The sequence below is a fragment of the Typha angustifolia genome, chromosome 9 (genome assembly GCF_048772165.1).
Source record: "Typha angustifolia cultivar Huaian chromosome 9, ASM4877216v1, whole genome shotgun sequence".
In the NCBI taxonomy this organism is placed as follows: domain Eukaryota; kingdom Viridiplantae; phylum Streptophyta; class Magnoliopsida; order Poales; family Typhaceae; genus Typha; species Typha angustifolia.
Genome location: NC_133247.1, coordinates 8,280,997 through 8,294,366, shown reverse-complemented (window position 1 = coordinate 8,294,366; position 13,370 = coordinate 8,280,997). Strand labels below are relative to the sequence as shown.

The 13,370-nt window shown below is 38.8% G+C and overlaps 1 protein-coding gene across 6 annotated transcripts; it reads left to right on the top strand.

Moving 5' to 3' along the window:
- Positions 1-436: 436 nt before the first annotated feature.
- On the top strand, positions 437-12,995 carry LOC140766792 (uncharacterized). Of its 6 annotated transcripts, none has more exons than XM_073106440.1 (4): positions 462-573; positions 9,942-10,133; positions 11,548-11,639; positions 11,998-12,995. In XM_073106440.1, exons 2-4 carry the CDS (start codon positions 10,127-10,129, stop codon positions 12,622-12,624), a joined length of 726 nt encoding a protein of 241 aa, XP_072962541.1. In that variant the 5' UTR covers positions 462-573; positions 9,942-10,126; the 3' UTR covers positions 12,625-12,995. The 6 variants fall into 6 exon arrangements, with proteins under 6 accessions (XP_072962542.1, XP_072962538.1, XP_072962541.1 ...); XM_073106436.1 differs by having other exon boundaries at positions 11,866-12,995; XM_073106441.1 differs by lacking the exon at positions 9,942-10,133 and having other exon boundaries at positions 437-573.
- Positions 12,996-13,370: the final 375 nt, after the last annotated feature.

Here is a 13,370-nt window from a genome sequence, read left to right as displayed (position 1 = left end):
TGCCAGTGGAAAAACGCTTAAAAGATAAGCGTTTTAGTCGGATTGAAAGTGCTCATCTCATTAGCATTTTCATAGTTTGATGCTGGCACATTCTGCTATGCCAAAATGCTTAACTGAAAAGCATTTTATTAGACTGCTACTTCTAAGTTTGTATGCTTAAGTTAAAACTGGCCGCTTAAGTTAGCGTTTCAGATGATTAAGGCAAACCGAATAAATTGAAATGCTAAAAAGATTAGTATTTCATTCTTGGGAAGAATGCTTATCGGTTCAGCATTTCTGCTGAAATGTAAAATGCGGAAGTATATAGCATTCTAAGAAGAGCTATAGAGCTACAGTACTCCACGCTCTGATTGAGTGAGAGGTGTTCTATTTTAGTAAATAAATTTTGAAACAGGGCTAGATTGGTCAAAAACTCGGTTTTAACAAATAACAACAACAAAAACAAATCCCTTCCTTTCCAACTTTTTCTTTCCCAATCGAGCCCTAATCACTGTTGAGCCCTCTCTTATCTCTCTCGAGCTCTTTCCTCTCTCCGGTGGCGAGCGGCGGCGTTGGCAACGGCGGACTGTGGATGTACGCCCCCTCTCTCAATCTCACTCACTCTTTCACTCTCTCTTTCTCACTCCCATTCTCTCTCTCATGCTCTCTCGCGCCACCCATGTGGCTGCCACCGCCCCCTATAGCTACACCCGCTCTTCCATCTACCTCTCTCTCTCTCTCTCTCTCTCTCTCTCTCTCTCTCTCTCTCTCTCTCTCTCTCTCTCTCTCTCTCTCTCTCTCTCTCATATCTGCGCATACCACCACCTGCAGTCCTCCTTGGGTTTTTTACTGTTTGCCACCATTAGATTACTGCTATCGGTAAATTACTTTTTTTGGTGTGTCAACTGTGATATGTGAAATTTTGAAGGTGGAGTAAAGTGTGGGCTGGTTTTAACATTTTGTATCACGTGTTATGTGTTTCTGATTGTGAATCGCGTATGCTTGTGAATATGTGCAATCGTCTGATATGCTTATTTGTTATTTCCTAATATTAGTAAAATATTATATATTATATGTAATTATTAATTGTTTATATATTGAAAATGTTAGACCACGTATGCTTCTGAATGCCTGTATACCATGAGCCAGCGCCTTTTAGAATATTGGAAGAATCTTCTCCTACTGAGCCTATTGCTATTGGAAATTCTAAATTTGAGTTGCTGGAGAAGGAGGACAAGCTAATTGAAGTCAGAAGTTGAAACTTGTAATAAAAACTATTCCATAATTGAAGTTCTGATTGAATCAAGGAATGATGATGATGTGTTGAGAAAAGTCGTATAGTATAGTCAGCATTTCTCTTACTCAGTACTTAATGCATATGGAAAAGAAAATATCTTTGACAGTTTGGAAGTTTCAGATGAACAATTATTGCCAAATGATCTTCATTCTCTTAATCAAACTATGGAAATGATGAGAAAGACTCAAACATTTATGATACCTTCAACTGACTACAATTTTGACTACCAATGCTTCACAATTGTATTAGTATCAAGGTGTCAGTTTGTAGGAATACATCATCGGTTGTGGGCTTGTGAAGGGCATGACTGTGATGGCATCTTCTTTAGATTGCAGAAACTCGAGACAAGTTACCACAGATCAGAAGCGTTTGATGCAGGAGCATATAGACGCGTATTCTAAACTAGAAAGTTGTTACTTTGCCCTTTTGATGTCTTTATTGAGTCAAGTCTAGTTAGGATTGAGATTATTTGGGCTAATTTTCTATTTCCGTCGTTTATTTGGCCTATTTTTATCCATTTTATGTAGTTTCTGTATTTGGGTCTATTATGGGCTCAATTTGAGGCCCTTTGGCTCAATAAGTTAGTATTGGTTAAGTTTTACTCATACCTATATGAGTAAGGTCTATCTTGACCTAATCAAATTAGGAATTTGAGTTTGTTTAGGGGTTTCTTATCTATCCTTAATTAAAAGATGGGATGGAGGTCTTTTCTAAGGATGATTACGGTTTTGTTTTAAAGAAATAAAGAAAAGAGATGTTCTATGCATGTGGTGTAGATTGGTGTGATGCCAAACCCTTCGGTTTGATTCCAACGACCCACAATGTGATGCAAAACGTGGTGGAGAAAGATGAAAGAGAAAAATAAGAAGGAAGAAATGTGGTTTCACACCTCCACCATAAGAAACGGTTTCACACCAAAATTCTTTAGAGAGCAAAATCTCATAAATTTTCGTTAACCTCCAAAGAAAATATAATGGATCTATATATATATCTACAATGGAATTAAGCAAAAAAAAACATCCTACATAGGAAATAAACAAAAGATACCCTAAATAAATCAAAATCAGATTCAGATTCCTATAAGAGGAATCATCAACTGTCGACGCCTCCTATGTGGTATACACGTCATCGAGTCCTATCAGTGATGTCTACATCATTCTCCCCAGGTGGGAGAGAATTTGACTCCGTTGAGTGTGCTGCTCTGCTGCTCTCATATTGCTCTAAGGTATCAATTGATGCACCTCCATATCGTGACGATCAAGCCACGTGTCATCAGATGTAGGTTGTCCTTTCCAACGTACTAGATATAGTAGGGATCCACCTTCTCTAGTTGAAATAATCTCATCATCTAAAATTTTATCAATTTTGTCTGCTGTGTTAGGTAGAATATTGGGAAGTGGAGGTAAAGAGGGTTTTTCATAAACAAGCTCATTGGTTGGCTCAGTATCTATCTAGTGGGTTATTTGGGGTAAAATCTGGACCTTTATAAACTATTAGATCCTCAATATTAAAAGTAGAACTGATGTCGAAATCACTGGGGAGATTTAGAACATAAGCATTATTATTAATTTTCTTGAGAATTTTAAAAGATTCGGCATTTCGTGCATACAACTTTTTGACAGTTTCAGGTGGGAACTGTTTCGAACATATCCGGACCATCACAAAGTCTCCAACATTAAATTCTTTGAATCTCCTTCTTAGATCGCTCGAATTTTATAATTAGTATTATTTTGAGCAATTCTGTTACTGATTTCTTTATGTAAGTCATGAATATGTGATGCGAATGCAGATGCAGACTCAGACAACCTATGATAATGGCACATAGGAATGAGATCTATAGGTTGTTTAGATTTGTAACCATATACTACCTTAGTTGGACTTAGACCTATTGATCTATTAACATAATTATTATATGCAAATTCAGCAGTCGGCAGTTTTTGATCCCAGTCTATTAGATTCTCGCCGATAAGAGTTCTCAGTAAGTTACCTAAGCTCCTATTGACTACTTCAGTTTGTTCGTCAGTTTGTGGGTGGAAAGCGGTTGAATATTGAAGTTTGATTCTCATCTTATGTCATAGGGTTTTTCAAAAATAGCTAGTGAATTTCACATCTCTATCTGATACAATAGTTTTTGGTAGCCCGTGCAGCTTAACGATTTCATCAAAATGGATTTTAGCAATTCGAGAAGCGTCAAAAGTTTGGAAATAGGGTATAAAGTGGGCCATCTTTGAAAATCAATCCATCACCACAAGAACGGAATCATGCTTTCGGATGGTCTTTGGAAGTCCAAGTACAAAGTCTATACTAACATCTTGCCAAGGACAATTAGGAACAGGTAAAGGCGTATACAATCTTGTATTTTGCTTTCGCTGCTTAGCGAGTTGACATGCATGACATCGACTAATAAGTCTCATAACATCTATCTTTAAGCTTGGCCTGAAAAATCGATGTTCCGTAGCTTCAATAGTTTTTGCATGCCCAAAATGTCCAGCTAAACCCCTATCATGCAATTCCCAAATTAAAAATTCCTTTAACGAGGTGCTGAGAATGCATAACTTTCGAGACTTAAATAGATAGCCATCCTGTAAGATGAAACCATCTATTTCTTGAGTCGCTCCATTGCTTAATAAATTGTAAACTTCATGAAAATTCGGACATGATTCATAATCAGTTTTGATTTTATCAAACCCTATTACTTCTGTATTCATCCTTAAAGGAAGAATCATGTGACGAGTTAGTGCATCAGCCGCTTTGTTGTCTGTTCCAGACTTGTGTCGCAAGGTGTACATATAGTCCTGGAGAAATTCAACCCACTCGCCGTGTCTAGCGTTAAGCTTTTTCTGGGAGTTAAGGTAATGAAGAGCTTTATGGTCAGAGAAGATTACGAATTCTTGAAGAAGCAAATAATATCTCCAGTGGCGAAGAGATTGAACCACAGCATAAAATTTCTTATCGTAAGTGGTATATCGTTGTCAAGTTTCATTCAGCTTTTCACTAAAGTAAGCAATCGGATGACTTTCTTGGCTCAGGATTCCTCCTAAACTCCAGAAGTGATACAAGTGACCTAAAAAACTTTAATAAAATCGGGGAGTTGCATGATAGGGGCTTCCACCATTTTTTTTTTGATTTCAGTAAAAGCTTTAGTGGCACTTGCTGACCACTCAAATTTACCTTTCTTGATGAACCGACGATAGAAGGTAGCGAGCCCATGAAAACTTCTCACGTCTCTTATGGTATGGGGTTCAAGCCATTCATTAATAGCTTTGACCTTATCAGGGTCAGCAGACACTCCTTCAGATGAAACAATGAAACCTAAGAAAACAACTTTGTTTGTCAAAAAGGTACATTTCTTAGGGTTTGCATACAGTTGCTCTCTCGTCAAGACAGCGCAGACTTGACGAAAATGATCTAGATGTTCTCGAGATCGACTATAGATAAGGATGTCATTAAAATATACGACTAAAAATTGTCCCATAAAAGGTCGTAATATTTGAGTCATCACTCATGAAAATATTCGAAGCATTAGTCAAGCCAAAAGGCATAATCGTTCATTCATATAACCCATCTTTTATTTTAAATTTTAAACGCAGTCTTTCGTTCATTGCCAGAGCGTATACGAATTCGATGATAGCCACTTTTTAAATCTATCTTTGAAAAGATCGTGGCCCCTATCATCATGTCCAGTATGTCATCCAAACGAGGAATGGAAAAATGGCATTTTATTGTTTTTCGATTAACGGTGCGGCTGTTGACGCACAGCGCCATGTTCCATCTTTCTTTAGCGTTAACAATGCGGGAATTGCAAAAGGACTTAGGTTTTCCTTCAAAAAGCCTTTTCTTAATAACTCGTCAACTTGGCATTTGAGTTCAGCATGTTCAGTTGGGTTAAATCTATAATGAGGCAAGTTAGGAAGAAATGTACTTGGGACGAAATCAATAGCATGTTGAATATCTCTCATTGGTGGTAATTCATCTGGGAGATCCTCCGGAAAGACATCCGAGAATCAGTAGTGGCTTCAAAAGGAATCGATTCATTAGGCTCGTTCAGAATTTCTCGAGTAGCAAGAATCAGAATAGGAGTTCTTTTACTCAAGTCGCATTCAATGCTTCTCGTACTAATCAAGCTGATTTTACTGTTCGAGTGGATGAGATCATACTTCTTTTCCATCTTACCACTTCTAGACTGTGATGGAAGAATTTTGATTTTCTTACCCTCGTGTTCAAACATGTAGATATTTGAACGACCATAAATATGCACATCATTATCAAATAGCCAAGGTCTTCCAAGGATAATTTGACCCACGTCCATGGTCAATACATCGCAACATGTCCATAGCCTTGACACTTATAGCATTTGATCCGAGGATTAATCTTAGAAAAGTCTTTTTCGACGCTCTTACCCTTGTATTCTATCTTGGATTGTGAAGGGCTAGGGGTAGATTGGTTAAAAGATTGATTGATAGATTTGGCTTGATGAGGACCTGTGGAGGATTTATGAATTTGAGGTCTTGTTTCGTAATTTCTTGAGATGTGGTTAGGTCTAGACTCCTCTAAGTCTTGAACTAAGCTGTAGGCTTTTTTCAAAATATTAATGTTATAGGCAAAAAGTTCACTTCTCAACTCTTCGCGTAGGCTAGCCCTAAATCTGGACAAGATTTGTATGGGGTTTTCTGATTCGATCACGCTATACCAAACAAGCAATTCATCAAAAGCCGCAATGTAATCCTTAGCTGACTTACTCCCTTAGGTAAGTCGATTCCATCAGTCTAGAAGTTTAGGGTAATAAGGTGGGAGATATTTACGTTTTAGCTTATTTTTCATGTTAACTCAAATTTCTATTGGAAGCTCGTCCCTAATCTCACGAAGAGTCTCAATGTTAGTCCAGTATTGATTTGCTTGCCTAGTCAATTTCATGGCAGGAAACTTGACCTTTCGGATTTTCGACATATCATACCATTTAAAGTAACGGTCCATATCTTTGATCTAGTCCAAGAGGTACTACGGATCTGAAAGACCATCAAATATCGGAGCATCAACTTTAATGCTTCGAAGGTACCGTTCATCAGGATCTTGCTCATTTCCTTGAAGTGTTGACGAGGTAAAGAAGTGGGAGATTCACCACGTTCAAGGTCAAGGCGGTAATTATTTTAAGGAGCGCTCACGGGGTTTTTCTACCCTATGTAGTCGTTCATCAGTCACCCGTTGATACCCAAGCAAAGTATCCTGAGTATCTCTGAATTGTTGAGCTAAGATATCTAGTTGATCCATAATATCGTTGAGCTTCTTAATAAGTTTGGGATCTAAACTGCTACTGTTGGAATCACTAGAATCACTGAGGAGATAAGCCTTACCTCTATGTGTTGGCATACACTAATATGCAATGAACGGGTTAGGTATTGCTTTATTTTTATTTATGCTTGCTAATTGAAACAAAATTAAATAGTGTTCTAACCTAATGGAATGCATCTTAAATTTAGTCCAAATACAAATGTCTTTATCTAAATGATATGAGATGATATGCTATGCAGTCAAGATTTAATGGTTTTTAAATTTAGATTTTCTATTTAGGAGATTTAAAGACTAATGTCAAGATTTAATGGTTTTTAAACAAAAGTCACATTTAATAAATGCTAAGTTCTTTAAATTTCTTTCCAAAAATTAACATAATACTAATATTCTATTCGACAGTTCGCTCTTAATATCAGGATTAAAGCATATTATGTTTCTATATAATCTCTCCCTCACTATATGTGGACGGTAGGAACTGATAAAAGTTTAGAGATGATACTAATAAAAGATGGCCCAAAAATATTTAATACGATGAAAAGAGCATGTACTTAACCTTTTGAAAAAAAAAAGAATTGAAATTTAATTATTTTCTTTTCACCCTTCTTTTTCTCCTCTCCTCGTCCACAATATCTTGTGGTATAGGTCCTTTCCGTCAGCACCAATGAATGGTCAGCAGCAATGTTGGCGACGTCGGCAGGAAGGTCTGAGACAGTGGAGAGATTGGACGGTTTGGCGGTGATAGTCGCAGTCAGCTACGGCGGGGAACGAGGCACGGCAATCACTCCCTTCGGCAGTAGCGATCAATCTCAGTTAAGGTTACGGGGAGATCAAGGCACGGGCATCGGCATCGTCAGTAATGGCTGCGGGCATCAAAAGGGATGGCATCGTTGGTGAAGAATGTAGTCGTTGTGATACGATCACGCCTCGGGCTATGGAGCTCTGATACCAAATTGATACGATTTCCCCTTAGGCTAAGGTTCGATCTCTTCCAATTTCTTGATCTGGACTAGATCTGGCACAGAACTTTGAAATAAGATCCCGAAAGATACCGCCGTTGGATCGACGTGAAATTTTGATATGTTGTCGCCCTTGAAAAGAGTTTTCCAACAAATCAAGTTTCAGGCGAATCGGAGTTGGGGATCTCGAGATATCGTCCGTTTAGTGGACGAACGTTAGGATGCTCTGTTTTGGATCCATATATGAAGGCACGAGATCCTAGGTAATGGTGGTTGGTGGAGGACCGGCGTTAATGGGGTGGCACCGGTGGAAAAGTGGTGGTGGAAGGGTTATGGTTGATGGAAAGGTTAGGGCAAGTGTTGGATAGATTGGAAGAAGGGGGAGGAGAGGGCCACTCCTAAGGGACTAGGGTGATTGGCCAGTCGAGGGAGATTAGAAGCGGCGTCGCCGGGGATTGAGGGAATGGGAGCGAAGAAGACGAAGGAGGCAAGGCAAAATTCAATCTCAATATTCAATAATCAATAATCAATCCTAACTTTGGTTGCTCTACACATCCTTTTATAGGCTAACCAACAACTCAAATTAACCCTAAAACACAATTTTCGCCGACCGCGTTCGAACGCACGATCGAACGCGCCTCTCAGTATTTGCGAACGCGATGCAGGCGTTCTCTCTCTTCACCCACGTTCACAACCCCGTTCACAAACCGCGTTCGAACTCACTCCATCCGCGTTCGAACGCGACCTACAGAAAACTTATTTTAATGGAAATTAAACACTAAAATATAAAATTAAAACACTCCTAAAGTGAATCCATGCTCGAGACGACGTCGGTGAAGTCCAAATCGTATCACGTTGGAGGTGGAGAAGGAGGGCGTCGCTATTGAGAAGCCCTGGTAGTAGCGTCGTCGGTGGAAGGCGTCGATGCGATATTGTCGGTGAAAGGCGTCGATGCAGCGTCACCGTCGTCGAGTGGAGCAAACAGTTCGAGGCAGTGTCGTCGTGGAGCAATGGCGTCGAGGCGGCGGTGTCGTGGAGCAATGGCATCGAGGCGGTGTCGTCGTGGAGCAATGGTATTGAGGCAGCGGCGTCAGGTGGAGCGATGGTGTCGAGTGGCGTCGTCCAGGCGGTGCAGAACTGGGGTAGTGTCGGGGCAGCAACGACGGAAAATTGGTTAGGGCTCGATGTGAGGTGAGGGGGAGGTTGGGGATGAAGATGGCTAACGGGTTGGGATGGTGATGACTAATGGGTTAAGGATTTAGTCTAATAGGTTTTGGGTTTTGGATTAATGGGTTTGGGTTCAAGTTTGATGGGTTTAATGGGGTTGGGTTGGGTTGGAAGTGTTTGGGTTAATGGGTGTGAGTGAGTTTGGGTTGGGTGGCTAATGAGTTTGGATTGGGAGCTGATTTGAAGGGGTTGGTTTCAAGTTAGGGAGGAAAAATTTCGAAAATTGGAAATATTGATGGGAGAATAAAAAAAAGACAATTTAGTAGAGGTTTAGGAAAGATGGGATTTGTTGGGATGTTGAGAAGAGAAAGGAAATTTAGTAGGAAGTTTAGGGAAAGAAGGAATTGGTTGGGATTTTAATAGAAATTAAGAGCCAAAATGGAAATTTTTGAAATTTTGAAACATTGAAAATTCAAGTTTTTTTTTTGTTTTTAAACAGCAAAAAAGACATGCTGTTTTCTTTTTTTCTTTCTTTTTTCTTCAATCTATAAAAAATAAATAAAGATGGACTAGTAGATCACTGAATAATGCAACAACAATTAATTTTTGAAGGACTTGGAATCTTATGCGGTGGTGATTCTGCATGACAACACTCTTTTTGTTCCTTGTCAACTGTAATTTCTTTGCTCGTCGTGCACCGGATTTCTTGACATTCTGGTGTTCATGGAGCGATTGGTCGTATGAAGAACAAATGTGGAGCGGCGTAGAACTCGAGAGGAGGGATGTCAATAAACTAGGATCCTTCGCTCTGATACCAAAAATGATGCAAAACGTGGTGGAGAGAAGGGAAGGAATGAGGTTTCACATCTCCACCCTAAAAAACAGTTTCACATCAAAATTTTTTAGAGAGCAAAATCACATAAACTTTCATTAACGTCCAAAGAAAATATAATGGGTCTATATATAGACCTATAATAAAATTAAGCAAAAAAAAACATCCTACATAGGTAATAAATAAAAAACACCCTAAATAAATCAAAATAGAAACCAGATCTCTATAGGAGGGATCATCAACTGTTGGCGCCTCTTGCGCTGGTACACACGCTATTGAGTCCTATCAGTGATGTCTGCATCACAATGTGTTTGGCAGTTATCTTTTTCATCTAATTTATTGTTTTTTCATTTTTTTCTTCTTTATCATTTCCTTAGTTATTATCTTTCTCTCAATATTGTTTAATTCCTATGTTTCCTAGGTTCTTCAGTGCTGAAGGTTTTTTTTGGGCTACTACAACAGCTTACCATCAGTACAAAGCACTGTACCATAGTGTACTGTAGCAGTTCGTACTTCACACATATTTTTCCCCTCACGTTGGATTTTCTTGAATCCTTTGTTCTCCTATACTGTCCTACATTGGAAACCTCCTATATCTGATAAGAAATGAAAGGTAATAGTTGCCTTCAATTTGACTTATGTTAATAGGAATCTCAGAATTATCTAAGAAGCATCAAAGAACTGTCTCCAAAGTATCCACAAAATTATTTTTATTTTTAAAAAAATGGATGTTTTAAGAAAGTATCTGATACATATTCAGAATAATTGGGTGAGTATTGTGGAAATATTTGTGTTTCCTTAACAGGAGGATAAACTTTCAGTGGAATTTTGGTCACAACTTAGAGTCTCCCTTCTTCACGTGCTTCTCCCTTTCTCCATTTCAATTTGTCCTTTCTTCTCCCTCCTTTTTATTTTCTTTATATCACAGCGATCTTGGCCACATATGGCAGCTTAAAGGTGTCTCGAGCACCTCTACCACCTCTGGCAGAACAGGGATGTGGCAAATTTACCAATTTCTGAAGCTTTTAGGATTTTCTGGTATTTAATAGAATTTTTCAGATCCTTCTAAACCGAAAATACTGGAAATCCAATCTAAAGATCTAAAACTGACCAGAACTCCAAAATGTTTTGTTTTTCTGGGGACTGAAATGGAAACTTCAAACCATAACACTAACGTTTCACTGAATTTGACAGTTTTCTCGGTAAGCTTGCCCAATTGTTTCAGATTGGAAATAGTTGGATTTTCCTTCATTACTCAATTCACAAACCCACCTGTGTTTGTAGAATAATACCAGTTTTTGTTGCTTATTATTCCAAATTCTGCAGTTATGTGATTGCATTTATACCTAACACTGGAAGCAACATGAGTTTGACCGATTGTCATATGATGCCTGTCTACCTGAGCTAATTTTTCTTCATTTAAGTCAAGTGACTTTAGTTAAGTCATTGCATAAGTCCATAATTGGGTTTTGTTTGTTTAAGTACTGAAGTATAATCATCAATCACAAGACTATCAGAATTTGTTCATTGGCTTTCATTTATTGATAAAAACTTTCATGTTTCAATGTGAATTTTGTATGCACTTATTCTATTGTTGTTTGTTGTCTATGTACTTTCACAGAAAGAATTGTTTCCATCATCCTTGGCTTGTCATTTAGTCCCATGCAACATATTCTCCATTGTTAGTTAATTTGGTTCAACAAGGCATTTGCCTTCATGAGGCTCCAGCCACTATAGGATCTAGGAAGGTCTAGATGGTCGCACCTTACCATTATTCCCAGAAAAGGCTGTTTTTATGACTCAAGCTGAGGCCACTAAGATATATGAGACAAACCTTACCGTTATGCTAAGTGAAGCCCCCTCTTAGCTCATCTGTTTCAATTTGAGAATTTCTCTCTCGTCTTTGATTAAATTGATCTTTTGCATATCTTCAAATGAATTAAGGAATAATTCTTGCATTAGCTTTTATGTAATCACACAGTTTAAATAGTATCTGCTAAGGCTTATGAGAACTTGTTACTGGCCAGGTTTCTTGCTCTGGAACGCTGCTATGGATTACAGTATTGATGTAGGATCCTTAAATTCTTCTGCAGAACACAATGATTCTGGCAAGAGATCAGTATGCCACAAACAACTCTTTATTTTGCATCATCCTTACTGCAGATTATCAGATTTTTGCTAGTATGTTGTTTTAGAGTCAGGGTTCTGATGAAGCTCTTTTGCCTTGCTGAATCACTGATATGTGAAAAAGGAACTACAGAAAATAATTGGTTATGGATACTTGGTTATCCATGTTTTTTTTCTTAATTAACTAGTTTCTGAAATCAGTGCCGATATCTTGGTAGGTTACCTCCAAGATGTTATCTAAAATTGCACAGATCCGACTTGTCACCCTCCATCCAGACGTATATGAACCATGTGATGATTCATTTGCCCTGGTTGATGCACTCTTAGCTGACCGAGCAAATCTATTGCAGCAGCAGCCTAGGTTGTGCATGGAAGTTGGCTGTGGGAGCGGTTATGTTATCACATCTTTAGCAATCATGCTAAATCAGTTGGGCTCTGGAGTCCAGTACTTTGCAACTGACATTAACATGCATGCAGTGGAATCTACTCTTGCAACACTGGAAGCTCATGGTGTGCACTCTGAGATAGTCTCCACTGATATTGCATCAGCACTTGAGAAACGCCTCTCTGGTATGATTGATGTGGTGGTTGTAAATCCTCCTTATGTGCCAACCCCTGCAGAAGAGGTTGGTTGTGAAGGAATCACTGCTTCTTGGGCTGGAGGGGAGAATGGTCGTCAGGTGATTGACAGGATTCTTCCCATTGCGGATAAGCTGTTGTCGGAGAAAGGTTGGCTCTATATGGTCACCCTCACGGCCAATAATCCTTCACAGATTTGCCATCTGATGAGAGGAAAAGGATACGCATCACGCATAGTTTTGCAGAGGTCCACTGATGAAGAGAGCCTCCATGTTATTAAGTTCTGGCGAGATGGCATTTCAGGGGTGGATAGGCCTCGAACTGGTACCTCAGGTTCGCAGTCTTGGTTCCCTCAGTTCCCTCTTGGATCTCGTTGGCGAAGCAATCTAAGTAAATGAGTTTGGGAATTGGGAAAACAACAACTTGGTTTCATGACCTTGACATTGACAGTTACAACCCTTTGGTGACTGGTTCTTCTCTGATAAATTACAGAGGCCATTCACCTCTTCTATTTACCAGTCTGATTTGACATTTTATTTCTTCCTTTATTATATATCAAGTATTTAAGAGCTGGTATAATTACAGCTTTTTGATGCTTATAGTGTCTTGTAAGGCAGTAGTGCATGTGTACAAAACATGGTTGCCAATGTATACAGGGAGCTCATTTCAGGATGCCTCTAAATATGGGTGTAATGTAGATGCTGTCCCAATATGAACAGAACCTATCTCTGGATTGTCCACAATAAATGTTGAATTGAAACTTACTACATTAAGTTGGTCATAGAATTTTGAGGGGAAAATATTGGTTGTGATGGGTTTGGTCTTGCTCTCAAGCTTGGTAATCTTGTAAGTTTTGATTTTTTCTCGTGAATTTTGGTTGGACTTGTAATTGGGATCCCATGGGCTAGTGCAATTTGTGGAATGTGGTATTATGTGTTTCCATAAGCTGAACCCAAAATAGTTGGTACGTGCTAGTAACTAAACCCGCACTTATGCTTTGGTTTTTAGTTGTATGTGAGTTCCATTATTTAGTTTACTGTATTATTGCTAATGCAGCATTTTTACTTACCCTTGAAATAACTTTGTTCCAAAAATGCACCAGTTAAAGATGATTTTAGATGTGACTAAACACAATTAGCCTGGC

What these genes read in the sequence shown, in the direction of transcription:
- LOC140766792 (XM_073106436.1), top strand. An exon ending in ATGATTCTGGCAAGAGATCA is followed by an intron (nt 11,640 to 11,865) that starts GTATGCCACAAA and finishes ATATCTTGGTAG; the next exon opens with GTTACCTCCAAGATGTTATC.